The 20,894-nt window shown below is 39.0% G+C and overlaps 1 protein-coding gene across 2 annotated transcripts in view; it reads left to right on the top strand.

Annotated features, from left to right (window-relative positions):
- LOC117295418 overlaps window positions 1-20,894 on the top strand; it is a 103,840-nt gene that overhangs the window by 74,360 nt on the left and 8,586 nt on the right. The window contains exons 16-17 of one of the 2 annotated variants that reach the window (XM_033778067.1): window positions 1,200-1,229; window positions 3,951-9,224. In XM_033778067.1, coding sequence (XP_033633958.1) covers window positions 1,200-1,229; window positions 3,951-9,224 — 5,304 coding nt within the window. The remainder of the gene's footprint in view (window positions 1-1,199; window positions 1,230-3,950; window positions 9,225-20,894) is intronic. The other variant, XM_033778068.1, reaches the window with a different exon arrangement.

Below are 20,894 nucleotides of genomic sequence, written 5' to 3'. Positions count from 1 at the left end.
GTACACCTAACTTCACAGATCTCTAATCTTTCCGTTTTGGAGGAGGGGAACATCGATGTAGACTGATGATTAAAAAAAAGGTTTCTTCCTGAAGAAAATGAAAGCCAGAAGCTTTAAAAAATAAAATGAACTAGTACTAGAGGAAATAATCAAAATTATTTATTTGTACTTTGAAATACAATTCATTTTAAAGAGGCAGTAATACTCACTGGTTAAGGGACCACAAGAGTAGACCGATTCAGTAGGCTCCGCCCACGACGCATGTGTGAGCAAGAACACGTGGGGCTCTCCAATGCCTTTCTGCACAACTCTGTCGCGCGTGTCAAGATACGCGCACGCGTGTCGGACCATATTTGTCGGACCTTCATTGCGTTGTGATTGGTCAATACGCAATGGGGCGGAGCTTAGTGGATCGGTCTATTAAACTAGGTTGTTTTTTAGGTGGTTTTTTTTGAGTCCTGGTTGGAGGGAGGGGAACTCTCAGGGGCTGGATACTGTAGTCTTTCAGATGTTCATGTTTATTACATTTGTGGTGCTGTTGATGGTATGCGTTCCATTGTTGGGAGCTTGGAGTACAAGTTCTGTCAAACGACATCTTTTAAGGGGCTACTCAGAATAGCAATTTTAATGAAACTCATTTCTCTTAATTGGTTGACGCACCCATCCATCCCAAATTTCTACTTTTTAAAATATTCAATGGCTTCATATAATCTATTCACAGAAGAACGAAGACCTGACCCATCCACGATTTAAAATCCAAACTAAATATTTTAACATTGACTATTCTGAATGACTATTCTAAGAATGACAGCCACTTCCAACTTTGTCCTTTCGACTGATTATTTATGTATCACACGTAGTCTTTAATCATTACAAATGCCACGCATCTCTTACTCCTGAACCTGTACATGCTTTAAGGCTGCGTCCGAACTGGCAACTTCGGCTACAGCTACGGCTAGATTGCTCTCGTCTGCATATTCTTTAACACGGGCAGACGCGCTGATCTAGCCAAAGCTGGAGCCGATGTCGCCGTTTCGGACACGGCCTATGACTGAAGTCAGAGTCTCATGTTTATTCATATTATTCATATATTCATATTTTCTTACTAACATAGCTTCACGCCCCATCTCTCTCTCTCTCTCTCTCTTTCCATCTTTCATCATTTGCTTGTGATCAAACCACCATGATCATACTAACAGAGAATCAAACGTGTCCGTTGGGCCTCAAGGGTAGGTCTTTTCCCCTTAGTCTGTAGCTGATCGATAGCGTCTTTGTATTGTCTTGGTTTCCATTTTTTTCTTCAGCGCCTTGTAGCCTTTGGCAATTTGGCGCTTTGTAAATACAGTTATTATTGATAGTTCCCAATGGACGCCGTCATTACGGGCAAATTGCTGTTTGGCTTGCAGGCGCATCATGCGCTCAAATTATTATCGCAACCGCATTGTTCACTGACCAGTCTTGCAATGAGTTATGTGAAATGGGCACGTGCTCCATGCAATCTTGCGCATAATGCCTGTCTGTGTGTGCCAATTTGCCCGTAAAGATGGCCGTTTTACGTCAAATTGCAGCTTTTTTGAATGTTTTTTCCTCTGAAGTCTATTACATTCATCAAGTGTGCTCATCTTAAAACAAAGACCTGATGCCCAAAGTTGCAATTCAGATAAGAGGCTTGTCAGTATGTTGCAGAACATTTAAATTTTGTGCCTGATTCCGTAGCTCACATCGGTTAGAACTACATACATGGCATACTTCTTGTATGTAATAGACTTTTCATGTCACTCCTATCATGTGCTTTTACAAATAATTATTCGATTTTACTATAGCTGATGATGGTTACTTAACTTTTGCTTCACAATAAATTGCTTCAACTCAATTCAACCCCCCCCCCCCTCCCTCCAATTCCTTGTTACTTTATGGTTATATATTTGTAAAAACTGTAGTCTGTGCCCAATATTATTCTGTTTTTTCCCATGACTTTTTTCAAAAATTTTAATTCCTCCCCCCTCCCCCACTCCATTCCTGGTAATGGCTGATAATGTCTCAGTTTTCTTCAATTCAAATAGTGTGATAATCAAAATATGGACTACTTCAATCAATGCTGCTGTTCAGAAACACTGTTGTTGTTTATCTTTAACACTGCTGTTTGAGTGCTAGAATATAACTAAATCCAAGTTTCAAAATCACATTGTAAATTGTTGAGCAAATGTATTAATCACTTTATGAAAATATTCTGTTTGGAAGAAAATTCCTTAATGCCTCAACAAAATTCAAAAGATATTCACATCAAACATAAACATTTTTGCCCCAACTCCTTGTATGTAAGACTAACCCATTGATTCTAAAAACCATCTTCAAGTGTCACTGACCTTTCTCGTTCTGTAGTCTTCCTCTCAAGCTGTTAGTAATAGTCTTCCTCTCTAGCTGTTAGTAAAAGCCTATGCATCAATACCTCTGCTGCTAGTCTGACCCTATTCTTATCACATCAATTGTTATTGCCCCTAAAACTGACAATGCTTGAAATTGCAACCATCTGTTTTTTTCCCCCAACTCTCTCATCCCTTCGGTCTCCTTAACCTTTTTTTTTTTTGGCTCTTCTTTAAGAACTTACCCCGGGTTGACGTCACTCTGTTTGTAATCTCTCCCCTGGGTAGCACCGACCCCCGTGCCTGTGGGTGTTTGTCTTGCGGTTTAGCCTCCCTTGTGACACTAACCACCCTTATTGTTCTAGAAATTGGTCATTTCCTTGCGCTGCCGTATGATGATAGAGTATAATTGTTTTGATTTGAATGTCAATCTGATATGTTGATAAGTGTGGGTTTTTATTTTAACTACACCATTAGCTTCGGGTTATCCTGAATTGAAAGACAGTATTGACAGAACAGTATGAATCGGCAGATTCTGTTGGTTTTTTTTATTAATTTTTTTCTCAGGAAGATTTATGGTTGGAATAAATTACAGAGTTGATAGTTTACATCTCGATTTCTATCTTAAAGGCATTGGATAAAATTGGTAATTACTCAAAATAACTATTAGCATAAAACCTTGCTTGGTAACAAGTAATAATGGGGAGATGTTGATAGTATAAAACATTGTGAGAAACGGCTCCCTCTGAAGTAATGTAGTTTTTGAGATAGAAGTAATTTTCACGAATTTGATTTCTAGACCTTGGATTTAGAATTTGAGGTCTCGAAATCAAGCATCTGAAAGCAAACAACTTCATGTGACAAGTGTGTTTTTTCTATCATTATTATCTCACAACTTCGACGACCGATGTTGAGGTACACAGAGTGAGAAAACTGGTCTTTGACAATTACCAATAGTGTCCAGTGTCCTTAAGGACATGGATAGCTGATGGAAAGCCAAGATAGCTTCCAGGAAAGAATGGGAAGTTTCTAAAAGACTAAATTTCCTAAAGTTCACAAAAAAAATGGAAACTTAATTTGTACAAGTTTCATCATCTTCAACACACATTCATAGGGCTGCTTAACCAGCAAATGTTGCTTAGAAATTTTCTGCTGAACAAAAATAAACAGGAAACCAGTCACAAATAGTACATGTGGAATCCTATTTTGGATGGTAACCTTATTCTGTTAAGTGTATTTTTTATGCTTTTTGTGCTTAAGTTGCTCTGTACTACAACTGTCCTGGTGGAAGAAAGGTCTGGCGTTTTGCCTAAACTTTTATTGAAACACATGGACATTTCAAAGGCAAACAGAATCTTAAAAAGCTCCCCGTGTGCGCTTGTAACTTTTGTGTTATTTTGGTATATTGAATGGACATATAAGTTATTTTGTATTCTTTGTTTATTCTGTTACTGGTAATTGTGTTCCTTCTATTTTCTGTACTTACCAAACATGTTTGCAAGCAGATTATTTGATCACATTATAGATTTATTTTAGTAGACTATTTTTGAGTGACAATGTTTTTTGTGTTTTTGTTTGTGTTGACAGAATGAAGAGTTCGCAATTGACGGTTCAGTGCCAATTACTTCAGATCCAGTTGAACCAGTTATTCGCAGCACAACTATTTCCTCCACCCACCTTTCCCCGCCCATCAACGTCAACCTTCCGAGGAACAATAACATCATCTCACCAACTGTCAGTGAACTTGCCATGGCAACCATCCAAACAATGAACTTATCAAGGGAGAAATTCGAACCCCTGAAAAGTGAGAAGTTTTCATCGTTATCATCGTCTTCTACGTCCTCGATGGACGGTCAGTCGTATAAATCTGGTTCCGAGAGTGAATTGAACAGTAGTATGGAGAGAGAGACCGATGGGTCTATGGAGATGGTTCCCACACGAGGTGCAGGTCGACCAGGTCGGCGACCCGACCTCTCTAGGCGGAAAGGTCGGGCAGGGTCAGACCTAGCCAACGAGTACGAAGCATACCTCCATTCTTGCCAGGACAGCGACATCAGCGAAGAGAAAGATGAGAAGTCGGATGATGACGAAAGCGACAAAAGTTGCTTCAAGAGTTTAGCTCCCGACAAGCAGATCGATGTGTTACAGATTCATCGAAGCCCGGGAGAGAGGCTCGGCATGGGGTTAAATATTCAGCACACTAAGGGGCCTAACAGCACCATCCAGGGAGTCTCTGTAAAGAATGTCATCCCTGGTGGAGCCGCTGAACGAGCTACGGGCGGAGAACGTGGTCTCTGCGTCGGCGATACCATCCTGGGCGTAGACGGAAGTATTCTTCAGGTTATGACTTACGCAGAGACAGTCAAGCTGCTCTCTGAGCTTCCGCTGAACATTGAGGTAGTCGTTGCTAGGCTAACTCCAGATTTTTCTCCTCGTGAGCAAACCACAGCCCCAGAAGAGCAAATGGAGAATGATAATGAAAACACGCAGCAACCAAACCCGAGTCCACGGTCTGAGAGTAAGTGTTGGGATCTGATCGAGCAAAGTGATCCCAACCCTGTCTTAATGAAGGCAGAGAGACTTGTGAACACTTCTGATGCTGAGAAGAGGAATGGCATAACATTGGACTACAGGACGCAAGAACTATGGAAAACTATCGAGACATATAACAAAGACTCCCCAGCAGCGCAACATTCGGATGATTCCTCGGTGGAGAGTGAATCTGGACAATTAGACAACCATGATAATGTGGAGTCAAAGATATCAAAGAGATCTGTTGAGAACAAAAAAACTCCAGAAGCTTTTGATGAGACGCCAAAACAGATGTGTCTCGCCAACCCAAATCATTCCATGTATCCCGATGAATCATCAGAAGATGAAGATGATGATGATGATATAGGAGACCTACTGATGCTGGACACCGCGCTCACTGATGAGGACGAAGATGAGCCAAGTGTCTTGGTGCATAGATACTCCATGCCACTTCCAAAATTCAATATAGAGGACCAAACGGATCAAGGAGCAAAGTTGAACGATCCAAATGATGAGGATACGAGGCTAGATTTAGAAGAGCAAGAGGCCATGGATACAAGCGACCCTCCCATCACTGATATCGACGATCTCCTTTTCTCAGGGGAGGAGGAGGAAGAGGAGATGAGAGATGAAGCTGCTGGAGATGATGAAAAGATAACACCCGTCCAAGATTCAATCCAGATGGCTGTTGCATCTGACGTTTCGACGCATCCTGAGACGGACATCTCACTGAAAGTTCTCGGGCATCCAAGAGTGGCAGGGATCGCAGAGGATGAGGTCATCTTGAGGAATGATACACCTGTGTTCACCCCTCCTCCTCCAATGGTAGATTCCGTTTCTCATGATGATAGTCGGCCGTATGAAATGCTCGACAGCGACGTGGAAGATGGTGCACCTCCTCCATTACCATCCAGTAGCCCCCCTAAGGAGTTCATCTTGGAATTTGCCCAAGATGCTGCTGTCGGATCTTCCAAGGAGGAAAGCGATGCAGAGATGAGTCCAAGGGAAAATGATCAGCTGCGCTCAAACCTGACAAGGTCCATGTTTTTACCGAAGAAGGCAGCGGCGAGTGAACCTTCCTCCGTTAAGGCAACAGGGAAGGGTCTACCTCTACTAGCAAAACCCAAGACACTTTCATCCATTCCTGTTGCTAAAGCAAGAACAGGCGTACATTCCCCAAAAGACTCTGACAGCCTTAAACTGAAGTTGAATCAACGATCTCTATCCCCATTCCGCCCACTCTCATTGCCTTTAAAGTCGCCAAGCCCTCTCACAATAAACCCAGATAAATATAAGACCCCATTATCGCCACCGGCCAGTCAGCAAGACGCCATTGCTGATGGAGAAGATCAAAAATCTAAGGACACTCTTAATGATTCCAGTGACTTGAGTTCTGCAGTTGAAAACATCTTTGCGTCTGTCATGGACAACACGGACGATTCATTAATGGAAAATAGCATGGAAATAATCTTACAAGACCCTGAAAATGGATCAAGGCACCCTGACATCCTCCAAGCACCAACATCAAGTTCCCCACGGAGGGAACCTTCTTTGTTGATGAGACCACCCACTGGGTTTGGAGACGACTCCAGCAATTGCTCCTCCCCTGAAAAGGAACACCAGCCAATCATTACAGGGGAGTTACCAAGAGAGCGTGTTACCAGCGAGTCGTCATCTTCACTCGACTTGAGCGACGCATCGGAGCAGGGTTCCGATGAGGACTTCCAGGCAGTAACTCCTCTTCCTGGGAATGAGCCTCTGACACCATTCCAGAGTCGCCTCAAGGAGCCTGAGAGACTCTCCAACCTGAACACGACCAACAGTAATTCCAACAACACCTCACAACTCCGCTTATTCCAGAGGGGTCATTCAGTAGATGATAGCGCCATCAAGGGCAAGAAAGTAATTAAAGTCAACTTTGATTTCAACTTTGACCAAGACTCTAGCGATGATGAAATCGTACCCAGCCACGTCCGTAAGAATCGGCACAAAGCTGGAAACTCAGAGCAAAAGACCTCGGCAAAAACAGACCTAGCCAAATCAACCCAAGAACGTTCCCAGTTACCTGAAGTGAAGGCTAAAGAAACTAAAAAACATCCGGAGGATTGTCCTGATGAGTCACTTGTTAAAGCCCAAAAGGAAAGCTCTGTCTCTGCACGTCGGCACAAATTAGACAAGTCAGATTCTTCAAGTAGCGAGACAGGCACGCCGCTATCCCCAAGGTTACCACCAGATGGTCATGAGTCACCTGAACAAATTTCCAAATGTCCAAGCGCTGGAAGCTCCCCTGCCCCCTCGCCCACACTACTAAAGCTCAGTGCCGACCAGCCATTAGAAAAATCTGCTGAAGTAGCAGTCGTTCCAGCTGAAGAAATCTCGAATCCCAATGACAAGATGAAGACAGCTACTAGAAGACCAATCCACATTAAGCTTGAGTCAGGAGATACGACTAAACCTGATTTGATTTCATCAACTCTAAAGCCAAGCATTTCTCCCAAACCTCTTACATCGGATGAAGATGAGCCGGTTACTCCAAGCAGCGTTCAAGAGCGGGCATCCATATTTGGCCCCGTCCTTAAACGCCGTACCCCACTAGCATCGCCCAAATCTCCAGTGACACTGATACAAGAGGATCATGAAGATAAACTGGAAACAACTCCAACTTCTATCAAGAAAGAAGGCCTAACCATATCATTATCTACTCAAGACTTAGACTCACCAGAGCAAAAGATTGTTTCCATTGAAAAGACAAGTGATGTGCTTCCAACAATTGACAACAGCGCAGATGACGATGAAGATAATCCTCCTCCCCTTCCAGGTAGCCCACCTCCTCTTCCTCCGACAACTCCACCTCCTAATGCTCATAAACCATCGGAGAGAGCCATGTTTGACAAGACATTATCGCCAGTACTGGCAAGCAACCCCATGTTGATGACATCGCCAGGCCAACCATCGGACGCTGCTTTTCAGCCAAAGAGTTCAACTCCAAAAGGAGCAGGAGCATTGAGATCGTCTCCTGGCCCTGTGGAAGAATTGATTACACCAAAACGCGCTGAGGAAGTTGAGACAAAACCTGTAGTCAACACATTGCCACCAAGTCCAGTTGTAACTGAGATGAAGAAGTCTCTGTTGATTAAGGAAATGCAACCGGTCCCAAAGCCAAGACCTACTAAGGTGAAGCTTTCAGCTGGAGAACTTGGTCTAAAGAAAGACATCGTCAATAAGCCTGCTTCAGAAGATGTTGAGGGGTCATCAACACCCAGTCTTGGTTTGAGCTCAGATGTAGTTAACTCAGCGACAGCATCTTCAGAAAAATTACTACCTGTAAAAGAAGCTGACGTTCTTCCCCTCTCTGAAAAACCTGTTCCTATGTCCCTTCTTCCTAAACCAAAAACTCTCCTATCTCCTGAAAAGAATTCAGTTGTTCCGCCACTTAGAATGAGCTCCTTTCCAAAGAAACCATCAATACTTGACAATGTGGGCCCTAAACCCATTGGAACCTCAAAATTAAAAGGCCTCTCAGTTCCTAAGAAGCTGTCTGCCTCAACAAGTGGGTTGAGCCCCACTCACAGTAGTTTGCCGAAGATTGGATCCTCCCCAATCAGCCCCAAATCAATGCCTGTTCTGTTATCAACAAAGACTAACCCGGCAGGGACTGCAGGGACAGCCCGAACGAGATTGAAATTCCCGTGGGATAAAGAGAGTCCGAAAGAAGTGAACAGTCCAGAAACAAAAGAAAGTAACTCTCACCAACAAGTAAAACCTCTCAAGATGGCTTCAAATCTTGACACTAAGCAAACGATGGTTAAAAAGCCCTTGACACCAAAGCCACTCCCGAGGCTTGCCCCACAAAAAAATGAAAGCAAACAAAGTCCTTCGATGAATGGAAAGCAGACAGTGACAAAAGAAATGTCTGCTGAAAACCCAACTCTTAAAATCGCAATGCTGGGTGCAACAGACAGTCTAAGAAGCCCAGTTCTAGGAGAAACTTTAGAACAACAAAACACATCAAATAACTCAGACACTGAGCCAACTGTAATGAAATCTTCACAGAACTTTAGTCAAACCCCACCTCCTAAATTGCCAGTCACTGCTCAAGTGGAGAAGGACATTCCCGCTCTTCCAGCAAGCTCACCCCCTCCCCTTCCAGCTGTTTCACCTCCGAGGGTGTCCACTCAAAGCCCTGTCAGTCGGATGAATGAAACTGATGATGAAGATGAGCTACCACCACCTCTTCCATCAATCCCACCTCCACCCTCTGTTGGGGACTCACTGGATACAAGTATTGAAGGAAAAGACGACCCGGATGAGGGAGTACTGGAGATAAAGGTAAGGTCAAATTTCTTTTTAAAGTTTTGAATGTGTATATCTATTTAAACTGACTCCTTAAAATAAGGGGTTAAGACTTCTTTCAAGAAACTGTCAGTAGTATTTTGGAGGAGAGTTTTTTGTTTTTTTTTTATTATTGGGGGGTTTTCTTGGGCCACTTTCTCAAGCAAGATTTTATCTCATATCTTAAAACTTATAAATTAGGTTCATTAACTTAATATCATTAAGGTTTTTGGAAATTAAGTTTCGTTTTCTAACAATATTAACTCGGAAAATAATAGGTACAATGTAAATGAAGTTACAAAGTACAATTTTCTGAGGAAATATGGGGGTTTTTTTTATTTTATTTTATTTTTTTTACACAAATTGGTGTCAAGTAGAATCAGTTGTTTTTCAGAAATGTGCCCTACAAAAGCGTGGACACATAATTGATGTATTTTTTTACATTTACTAAGGACACATACGTTCTTCACTATTCTAACTAATTATGAAATACAAATGTTAAGATTTCAGTATTAAAAAGCCTCCTGTTTTTCTTCTTCTTCAACTTCTTGTGAAATATTTTCAACTAATCAACCATGAAGTATGGGTACCAGATTTGTCTGCAAACTCAAGCACCATTTCCTGTTTTTCATTAGCGCTACAAATTTGATATCAAATTAATTAACTGGAAAACGCCGCACATGCACAAGCCAAACGCAAACATGAACCCTACCTTTAAGGCAAAGCTACCTTTTAAAAAAAACCAGGGCACAGAATTAATTTTCCCTCTTCACCGCAGGTCAGGCGTGCAGAGAGTTCTTATTTTTTATTAATAATTATTCAAGATGGAAATCTTAAAAGGCAGCTGGAAATTCAATCACATTTTAGGGAATATGTTTTTTTATATCAACGGAAAAACGGGGTGAATTTTTCTTGGCTCGGGGGATTCAGGTCGAATATATGCACCATGTGAATATATTTCGGTTTATTAGATATCAGAATTCATACTCATGGTTATGATGAATATTTTGAGTGACCGAGTGTGATTGGAAGGTTAGGGTAGTAAATTTTGCAAAAACGGGTAATGTTTCAGGTATATTTTGCAGAAAAATCTTTCATTTGCAAAGACTTAAGAAGAAACATTGTCTGTTTGATGTGAAACATGCTTGGGGCTTAAGATTATTATTTGGTTTTAACCTTACTGTGTGTGTACCCAGTACTTTCCTGTGCCAGGTGATACTTATTTATTTTTGTTTACTTAAGTTGTAAGACACAGGGTCGTGATTAATTGTCTGTGCTTTTTCCTGATTTCCACACTTTGCTTAGCAATTAAGATTGATACACATCTTATGATCAGTCTTCCACTTTGTGAAATCAGAGCCTGGTGGCTATCGGCAAATTATCAGGATTGTTTTTTTTTTAATGATGCATGTAACAGCTCCAGAAGACAGTACTGGTCATGGATTAAAGACATTGGACACTATTGGTAGTTGTCAAAGACTAGCCTTTACAGTTGGTGTATCTCAACATATGCATAAAATAACAAACCTGTGAAAATTTGAGCTCAATCGGTCGTCGAAGTTGCGGGATAATAATGAAAGAAAAAACACCCTTGTCACACGAAGTTGTGTACTTTTGGATGGTTGATTTCGAGACCTCAAATTCTAAATCTGAGGTCTCAAAATCAAATTCGTGGAAAATTACTTCTTTCTCGAAAACTATGTCACTTCAGAGGGAGCCGTTTATCACAATGTTTAATACTATCAACCTCTCCCCATTACTCATCACCAGTAAGGTTGTATGCTAATAATTATTTTGAGTAATTACCAATAGTGTCCACTGCACTCAAAATTGTCTGTTTGATGTGAAACATGCTTGGGGATTAAGATTGTTATTTGGTTTTAACCTTACTGTGTGTGTACCCAGTACTTTCCTATGCCCGGTGATAATTATTTATTTTTGTTTACTTTTGTAAGACACAGGCTCGTGATTTGTCTGTGCTTTTCCTGATTTCACCACTTTGCTTAGCAATTAAGACTGATACACATCTTAAGATCAGTCTTCCGTTTTATGAAATCAGAGCCTAGTGGTTATGGGCAAATTATCAGGATTTTGTTTTACGATGCATGTAACAACTCCGGAAGACAGTACTGGTCATGGATTAAAGACACTGGAAATTATTGGTAGTTGTCAAAGACTAGTCTTCACAGTTAGTGTATCTCAACAATGCATAAAATAACAAACCTGTAAAAATTGAGCTCAATTGGTCGTCGAAGTTGCGAGATAATAATGGAGAAGAAAAAAAAACCTTGTCACACGAAGTTGTGTGCTTTCAGATGCTTGATTTTGAGACCTCAAATTCTGAATCTGAGGTCTCGAAATCAAATTCATGGAAAATTACTTCTTTCTCGAAAACTACGTTAGTTCTGAGGGAGCCCTTTCTCACAATGTTTTATACTATCAACCTCCCCTCATTACCTCGTTGCCAAGTAAGGTTTTATGATAATAATTATTTTGAGTAATTACCAATAGTGTCCACTGCACTAAAAAATTGTCTGTTTGATGTGAAACATGCTTGGGGATTAAGATTATTATTTGGTTTTAACCTTACTGTGTGTGTACCCAGTACTTTCCTGTGCCAGGTGATACTTATTTATTTTTGTTTACTTAAGTTGTAAGACACAGGGTCGTGATTAATTGTCTGTGCTTTTTCCTGATTTCCACACTTTGCTTAGCAATTAAGATTAATACGAGTTACATAGTGGTAGGTTCAGAGTGTTAACATCTTTGCATCGCCACTTGATTTATTATAAGTAGAAACCGTGTCGCAAGATTAGTAATGTAGGGATTTATCTCCATGCAAACAAAAAATCATGAAAAATGCACTTTTCTAAATAATGATTAAATATGTCTGATTTCACACACATTTCAAAGTAGCTCATTATACCTGCTGTAAAATAACAAGTGCTTTAAGATGCCCATAAAACTGACGTGTTATTTTTATAGTCACATACATTGGACTCAAAATGGCACTCAAAACTCTTCTATTTTTTATTGTCTGACAGAAAATCCATAATCAGTAACTTGACCTTCTATAAACATATATTTGTAATGTGATTAGGAATTCTTTACCCACTGATTTTTATTTTCTTCATAGAATCCACTTTCTTACAGGTGCACTTTCTCACAAGTGAACTTTTGAATTTGCATTTTAAATTTAATCATTGATTTTCCACATGGAAAGTTTTGTCTTGCTGCTGGTATTGATTGCAATTGAATTATTCCATGACTTATGACAGTTTCTATTTAACAGAATTTTTATGTTGTTGGCTTGGATCGGACGAGGTGGTCTATGAAAAGCGTTTGTAACCGTTTTTTTATAAAATGCGTTTGGTTGGAAAGATGTTTTAAAAGTAGAATACAATGATCCACACAAACATGCCTCGAAATTGCACGGTTTTCGTTTTACCTCGTCGACTAACACGGTCGGCCATAAATGGCCGACCGTGTTGTTAGTTCGCACATTAATAGGAAAACCACGTAATTTCGAGGCATGTTTGTGTGGATCACTGTATTCTACTTTTAAAACATCTTTCCAACCATATGCAATTTATATAAAAAAAACGGTTACAAACGCTTTTTATAGACCAACTCGTCCGATCCAAGGCAACGTGTTCCTTTAAAGGGATAAAGACATCATGTTTGGTTTTGGTTTTGGTTTTTTAAGAGTAAAATTCATTTCTCTACTTTTAAAAGATTTGAAAGACAAATTTATGTCCACTCTCCTCTTTTGTTTTTAAAGGAACGGTATACCTTTGGTTGTTACTCCAAAAACTAGTGACCATAAAACTAACTTTGTAAGAAGCAATTCAGCTGTTGATGATGTATAACATTCCTTCAAAGGAATGTTGTTTTAGTGAAGGGATTCAAAAGCATTCCAATTTGAGAAAGGTTTCTGCATGAAAGGTTTCTCAGAGTGTCTATTACAATTACGGATTATTCCTGCTTGAACATAACCGCTCAAAATTTTCAGTGAAATTTTCAAAAACGCTACCACCATTTGAAATTAAATTTTCATGGGTCATTTTTTTCATGGAAGTAGGAATAGGCCACCATGGTTTTATTTGGGTATCAACATTTATATAGAATTTAAAGGCAGTGGACACTATTGGTAATTACTCAAAATAATTATTGGCATAAAACCTTTCTTGGTGACGAGTAATGGGGAGAGGTTGATGGTATAAAATAGTGTGAGAAACGGCTCCCTCTGAAGTGCTATGGTTTTCAAGGAAGAAGTAATGGGGAGAGGTTGATGGTATAAAATAGTGTGAGAAACGGCTCCCTCTGAAGTGCTATGGTTTTCAAGGAAGAAGTAATTTTCCACGAACTTGATTTCGAGACCTCAGATTTAGTACTTGAGGTCTCAAAATCAACCATCTAAACATACACAACTTCATGTGGTGACAAGGGTGTTTTTTTCTTTCATTGTTATCTCGCAAGTTCGATGACCGATTGAGTTCAAATTTTCACAGGTTTGTTATTTTATGCATATGGTCAGATACACCAACTGTGAAGGCTAGTCTTTGACAATTACCAATAGTGTCGAGCGTCTTTAAACGATCAAACAGTTCCAAAAAACAAAGTTATACTTTGCCTTTAAGTATAACTGTCTGCATTACATCTGAAGAAGTTCATTAAGACAGAGTTAAGCTTTGGATGGAGAATATTTTTGTTGCTCATCGTTTGGGAATATAGTTATAAAAAAGGATGAAACAAAAAGCGTGTAGTTTTATAACAAACACACTTTTAAGAATTATTTCTCTGTGCCATCATTCAACCCAATGCTTTTCATTGTTAAGTTTCAATACAGAAATATCCCATAAATAAAATGAAATCATATTACCAGCAAAACACACTCTTTGACCCGACAGATTGAACAAAGATTAATTTGAGCCAGGCTGAATTTTCATTTTTATTAAACATTGAAAAGGCCCTCACAATTGCTTTGTCACAATCACAACACGCGTAAAAACAAAATCCCCACACTGTGTGGCCTTTAAGAATGACTTCATGCCTGAGGAAACATCATTTAGTTTCCAGTTGGCCGACCTGATTAAACCTATTGATGCTGTTCATTGGGGAAGGTAGGTGGAGAGACTCTGGAGTTCGGACTGTCCTCTCTACTGACAATGACGACGCCACACGGTGAGAGAGAGAGAGAGCAGGCAGGAAGCAAACAAACCTTATTTGTCACACCTAGATTGCCTGACTTTACAATTGACAGCACACTCTGCTGAGTAGCCATTCTATCCAGTCAAACCGTTTGGTAAAATTTCTCTCTGGAGCACTTCAGGATCGGTGAATTTCTGCCTGAAATTTTTTGTTGGAGGTCAGAATCTGGAGGCAGGAGGGGGGTATGGTGTCCCGCCTAACGACTTGGGATTGTATTTCTCTTGACACTCATACCGTGGAGCTCCATGCTCATACTAGGTGAGGTACACACGTTCTGCATCCTTCAAGTGCGGGTTGGTTTCTCTGTGTTGGTTGAATTTCTCTAGCCTGGGGTTTGGTGAGTCTGTGAATTGGATGGAAGCATAGAGTAAGAAATTTGTAATTTTAAATTGATTTTTTTTTTTTTAGCAAGATGGGTGAGAATTTGTTTGTGCAGTGTTGTTTTCTGTGTTGGTTGCATCATGTATCTACCTCCATGGTTGCATTTCTAGCCTGGGTTTAGTGAGTCTGTGAATTGGATGGAAGAGTAGAGTAAGAGATTGTTAAAATTTGACTGTTGGTATTTTTGAATTTTTTATTTTTTTATTTAAACAAGATGAACGAGAATTTGTTTGTGCAGTGTTGTTTTCTGTGTTGGTTGCATCATGTTTCTACCTCCATGGTTGCATTTCTAGCCTGAGTTTAGTGAGTCTGTGAATTGGATGGAAGCGTAGAGTAAGAGATTGGTAAAATTTGACTGTTGGTATTTTTGAAATGTTTTTTTTTTTATTTTTTTAACAAGATGGATGAGAATTTTTTTGTGCAGTGTTGCTTTCTGTGTTGGTTGAATTTCTAGCCTGGTTTGATGAGTCTGTGATATAGATGGATGGACACGTGGAGCAAGCCTGGTATTTATGTGATTGTTGGTATTTTAATGTTTCTATTTTGCATGATGGGTGGGAAATTGTTTGTGCAGTCGTGAAGTTCTTAGTTTATCTTTCTCCGCAAATGGTTGAGTGTGCGGCAATGAAATGCTTAGTTTATCTCTCTCATGAAATGGTTATGTGTAAGATTAAATCTATTTCAATATCCATTATTATTACTACCTTTAATGATTGGTGCAATCGGACATGGTTCATTGATTACAACTGTCGGTTAGAAGCATTGAAGTGTGATATATTATGTTTCAGATAGGTGTAAAACTAACAGTTGGAACGTTGTTTATATTGTGGCATTTGAAAATATAACAAACCAGTTGAGTTATTTTTAGGAAATGGTATAGCATTACTGAACAGGAAAAAATCAAATCAGATTGAAAACAATTTAACAGATGAAATTGTCTAGCGTCGGTTTTATTTTTACATAAATTAAAAGTCATGGTTTTGGGGGAGTTTTGTTCACTGTAGAATAAATTATGATGTCTAAAATTTTTGGTCTGTAAGTCAAGATTGCAAAATAAAAACTGTCCATAAGCAAGAGCTGCCCCAAGTAGATTATTCAATTAGGACAAATAATTGTTCACAAACCTTTACGAACTGCACCTTTTCTAAATAAAACACACAAAAATGTGTAAGAAAACACGGAAGACAGATAACCTTACTATAACCTAGAATCAAATCTTGTATGTCATCAGACTACGACAGCTTGGATTGGTGTCATCATCTGCCACCATGATGTCTCATGACATCTAATACCAAGTTTCAACACTAAGGTTGTTGTCGTTTGGTGTGCCAGTCAGGAGCCATTGAATCTGTAACTGCTGTGTAGTACAGCCTGGGAAATGATCTTGTACATGATGGTATGGAAGATACATAGGAAGGAATTTTATAACCGACTTCCAATTTTACTGGGGTTTTTTATTTTTTTTTTATATATATCTTTGGACACAACAACATTTCTTATTTTGATTTTGCATGTCATTAGAAGAAAAACAAGCGCTTTTGAAAGGGTTGTTTACAAATTACCATAGAGTAAGGACTGCTGCTATTACATATAGACAGTAGCAGTAGTCTTCTTTTTATTTGATAAGAGCATGGGGAGAAAGGATTTTCAATTCGTCTTCCAACTGACATCTTGTAAAATCCCAAGCTGTGTTTCCCAGACACGTTGTACCTTGGTTGTACAACTCATGCATTGTGGCATGCCTTCATTGTGAATACCCACCTCCTTTGAAACCCAGTTAAAACCCCAATTTGTAAAGTCTCATTGACTGCCTAAGTATGCAGTTGAAAGAACTGCAGCTCCATTGAAGTAGAGGTTGTGAGTGTAAAGGATGGATTGAGAGTGATAATCTACTACAGATGAACATGGATTTACATTTGTTGATACATTTCTGATTGCAGAACTGAGGAATCCCAAAAGTACAGTAGCCTGACAAGAAAATAAAGTTTTGTTTTTTGGGGGGGTGGGATTCGTTTTTTGTGGTTGCACCCAGATAGTAAAAACACATGTAGTCTTGTAGACACTGAAAATCAAATGTACAATGCAGGCAGTTTTAGTCTGTTTTCTGAAAATGTGTGATACCCAAGCCTAGACCATGTAGTGTACATGAAGGTCAGCCCTTGTACTCGAAAAAGTATTCCCATTTTCTTTCCTATTCTGCCTGACAATGTTGACCCCCAGTTGTCGAGTCTAATTAAGCCTATAGCATAATTGGGCTAATTCTGTGCTGTTAAACACGTGTGTCATGTTGGTTATTGTCAAAGACCAGTATCCACACTTGACGTGACCCAACATGCAGGTGTTATAAAAAACCTTCAATAAATTAAGCTCAATCGGTTGGTTGCATTTCAAACTACAAAAATGTTTCAAAGGGAGTTTCCCAGTATGACCATAAGGAAGAATCTGTGATTATATTTTGTATTAATAACCAATGTCCATGCCCACCCTTTGAAGTGGCATACTAAACATTTTTGCAGGGAACATCATTTCACTTTCAATTATGTCAGTTTATTCTACGAATATATTTTTTTATGACATTATTTTGTAGTAACAACTAATGTTATGCACACCCTTTAAAGTGGCACACTAAACATTTTTGCAAGGAACATAGTTTCACTTTAAAGTATAAGTCAGTTTATTCTAGGAACATATTTGTGTGTACCATATTTTTAATATGACATAGCTTGGGTGTACTAAGTATAAGAGTACATAACATTGTTTCCTAACTCAAACATTCCTCTGCATCTTAGAGCAACCCTGATATAACATTCCTCATCTGTGATATTCATTTTGTCCTCAACTACCAGTTCCTAGATATAATTACTTCAGCCCTTTTAGCTTGAGGACAAACTTTGTCATTGGATAGTTTTATAATCACTGATCTGACCATAGCCTTCACTTAACAACACGTAGACAGCACGATTTATGAAGGAAGAGTTATCGAATGCACATCTCATCATTTGCTCTCATTTTTATCGGGTTTCACAAATTCAATTTTAACATCAAATTTGTGTGGCGCACACTTCAGCTCGAAGCTGTTTACTTTTATAAAGATATAATACTTAAAGTATATAAAATACAAAAAAACTGACCACAAGTTATGCACAAAGTAAAGGAAAACATCTGAAAGCTTAGAGGGAGCCTTTAAACCTTTGGATTTTGAAACCAGGTGATTGTTTTATTCCTATACAACAATAAAACTGACCCCTAAAAATTTCATTTTAAAAGGTGGTCAACTTTTTTTTTTTTTTAGATATCCCCGAATATCTGGAGCAATTATGTCCATGCAGGAAGAATAATCGATAATCGAAATACACAATATGAGAAATGCTACTGTCAGTAATGCTGCTCAGATTCAAATGTTGGCTGGATTAAAAGTGATTTCTTTTCCGTAACCACAATTACTTCAAAGTGAAATGTATCTTAAAACGCCGTTTACTTCTAACCACGTCAGTTTTTGTTGCCATTAATTTTTAAGAGTGATTACGCCTTCCCTTTAAAGAAAATATCCATTGAAGAAAAAAACATTTAACATTGGCAAAACTAATTTGAAAAGATTTTTACATTTTACACCCACCACTATTTAAAAGACATATTCACATTGTGTTACGAACAAACCTCTCATAGTAAATACTTCCACCAATCAAAGTTTCAAGTCCTTCTTAATTTTATATTTATTATGGAAATTCTTACAACGGTCACCATGTCACAAACGACTTTGAGTCTATTAGCACTACCTTTATTTACACGGCTATCGAACACAAACTTGACTTCATTATAATAACAATGCAGGACATTTGTTGACTTTAAAATAAAAAAAAAGTCTGCAAAGAACCTGCACGTACATAATTGAATCAGTTGTTTGCATTGAAAATAAAACGTTCAGTTTGTGTTTCATTTAGATGTTTGTACAGTGTCTATAGTTGAGTTTCTAAATTTAGGACCTATAATGGTAAATGGCTGTAGGCTTGCACCGTAATAAATAAACTGCCATAGCACACAGTGCAAAATGCCAAATATTGAAAAGAACTTGGAAGTCTCGCAGCTTTTTACATTAAAGAGGAATTTATCAAATGACTTCTAAAAATTTTAATAGATGGAAATCGGCCATGGGATAAAGAAAATTAATTTTGGTTTTACCAATATACACTGATGTGTATTAGCACTGTGTACTCAGTACTTTCCTGAGCTCTGTGGAGAAAAAACCTCCTGAACTGTTTTCCCTTTGCTCAATTTAGCACAGGTTTGTCCTAAGGCCCATTGAATTACTCTCCCTCCAAATAAAAACACCCATACGCTTGTGTACGTTTGAGCATCAATCTTACAAAAATGGCCTGACACCTCTCGACAAATAGGACCGCTTTTTATTTTATTTTTTTTTTTTTTCATGGCCTTGGTTATCCGAAAGACTTCAAGTTGGATGTCAACAACCCCAGGTCACAACTGTGCAAATTTGTACACTGTACTTTTTTTTTTTTTGCTCTTAAATCTGTCTAGTATGGACTGTTTCGCGTGCCTAAGTGAGATCCCCCCATTGAAAATTTTTAATATTATTCAGCCATTTTGTTTTGCACCCAGTATGCAATAATATACAAAGTTAACAGTGATTCTCATAAATCCAAAGAGGTACCCGACTATTTTCTTCCCAGCCTCAGTAAAGCTCTGGAGTAATGTAGGAAAGAATTGGATCGTCCCATTATGAGATTCTTAAAATACATCTGTAAATGGTCAATGACTGTGACCCGATACAAGACATTCACCTTTCCATTATTTGATCTTTCATCTCTTGAGACTGCTGAGGATTGTGTCTACTTTGGGTTTTATTGAAGTATCTAGAACACTGACTGGTCATTCAGTGTCGACATGTTTTGATGTGTTGTTGCTTTGGAGAGATGTGGATCAAAGAGCAATTCCAACTGCTTTATACCAGGTACTGCATCACTTTGGAACCCCTCTCCCGGTAGTGCATGTTTCCCTTCATCATACAATCTGGACTTAAAGTCTTGAGGATTATCATTTCATCCCTTTTGCTTCCCTGAGTTATTTTCATCTTGAATACTTTACGTCTTGTAACCCCTAATACCAAGAGTGGCTTTTAGCCTTGTTTGGGGCAAACTTGCATAAAAAACTTGAACCAAATAGTTGTTTCATTTCATAAATTTTTTGTTGAATGGTTATGCTAGCGTTATCGAATGAATTTTGATTTGTAATTCTTGTGTGAAACGAATAGTTAAGCCTTTTACACTTGACCTTGTAGGCGTCTGCCAATGTCCATTAAATACCTCAAAGCATAAGGGATAAATAAACACACGCTACTTATGTTCTTCTTTGTCGAACATTCAATAGATGTGAATTTTCAGCAGGAACCTTACTTGAACAAAAGACATTCAGAACTTTATATATCGAGGTGGTTGCGCTTGACTTGTTTTAATTTCTAGATTTGAAAACCAGAAATGTTGAAACTCGTTTGTGCCTGGTGATGCATTTCAGTAGTTGAGTGCGCACAAAACTGGACTTGAATCCATGTGTGCTGTTGTTGAAAGGTTGTCTTTCACATTTTTTACCAATCCAACGTGCAGCTACATTGTGTATGTACAGGCGTCGAGATCTGTAGCTTAGAAACTGTAGAGATATTCTGACCTCAAATTCAACGGATCCACTTGAATGTATTCTTAGTGTTGATGGTTACTTTGCCAAAGATCAGAAGTGTAGCTTCTTGTATGTGGCATGGAAGTTTTGGTGTAAATGTGTTGCTTTTACAATAGGAGACTTTCCAACGCTAGGCGGCAGCAGACATACCGGGTAAATTTCCATTGTTTACGTAGTTCTGAACATGCGCATAATTCTGAGAACAATGGATTTACCCGGTAAGTCTGCTGCCCTCTATCGTCCCAGAAAGTCTCCCATTCAGAGTGAGTACTGTACTATAGGATATCATTGTCTGTATATTCTAAGACAAAATGGGAGCTGCCTACTGAAATTTGTGATAGTGTGGCAGCTCACAAACCATCAGCCACATCATTCATGACTGCCCTG

Source organism: Asterias rubens, chromosome 10 (assembly GCF_902459465.1).
Source record: "Asterias rubens chromosome 10, eAstRub1.3, whole genome shotgun sequence".
Classification (NCBI taxonomy): Eukaryota; Metazoa; Echinodermata; class Asteroidea; order Forcipulatida; family Asteriidae; genus Asterias; species Asterias rubens.
The sequence above is the reverse complement of the archived record's forward strand: the minus strand, read 5'-3'. Positions and strand labels throughout refer to the sequence as shown.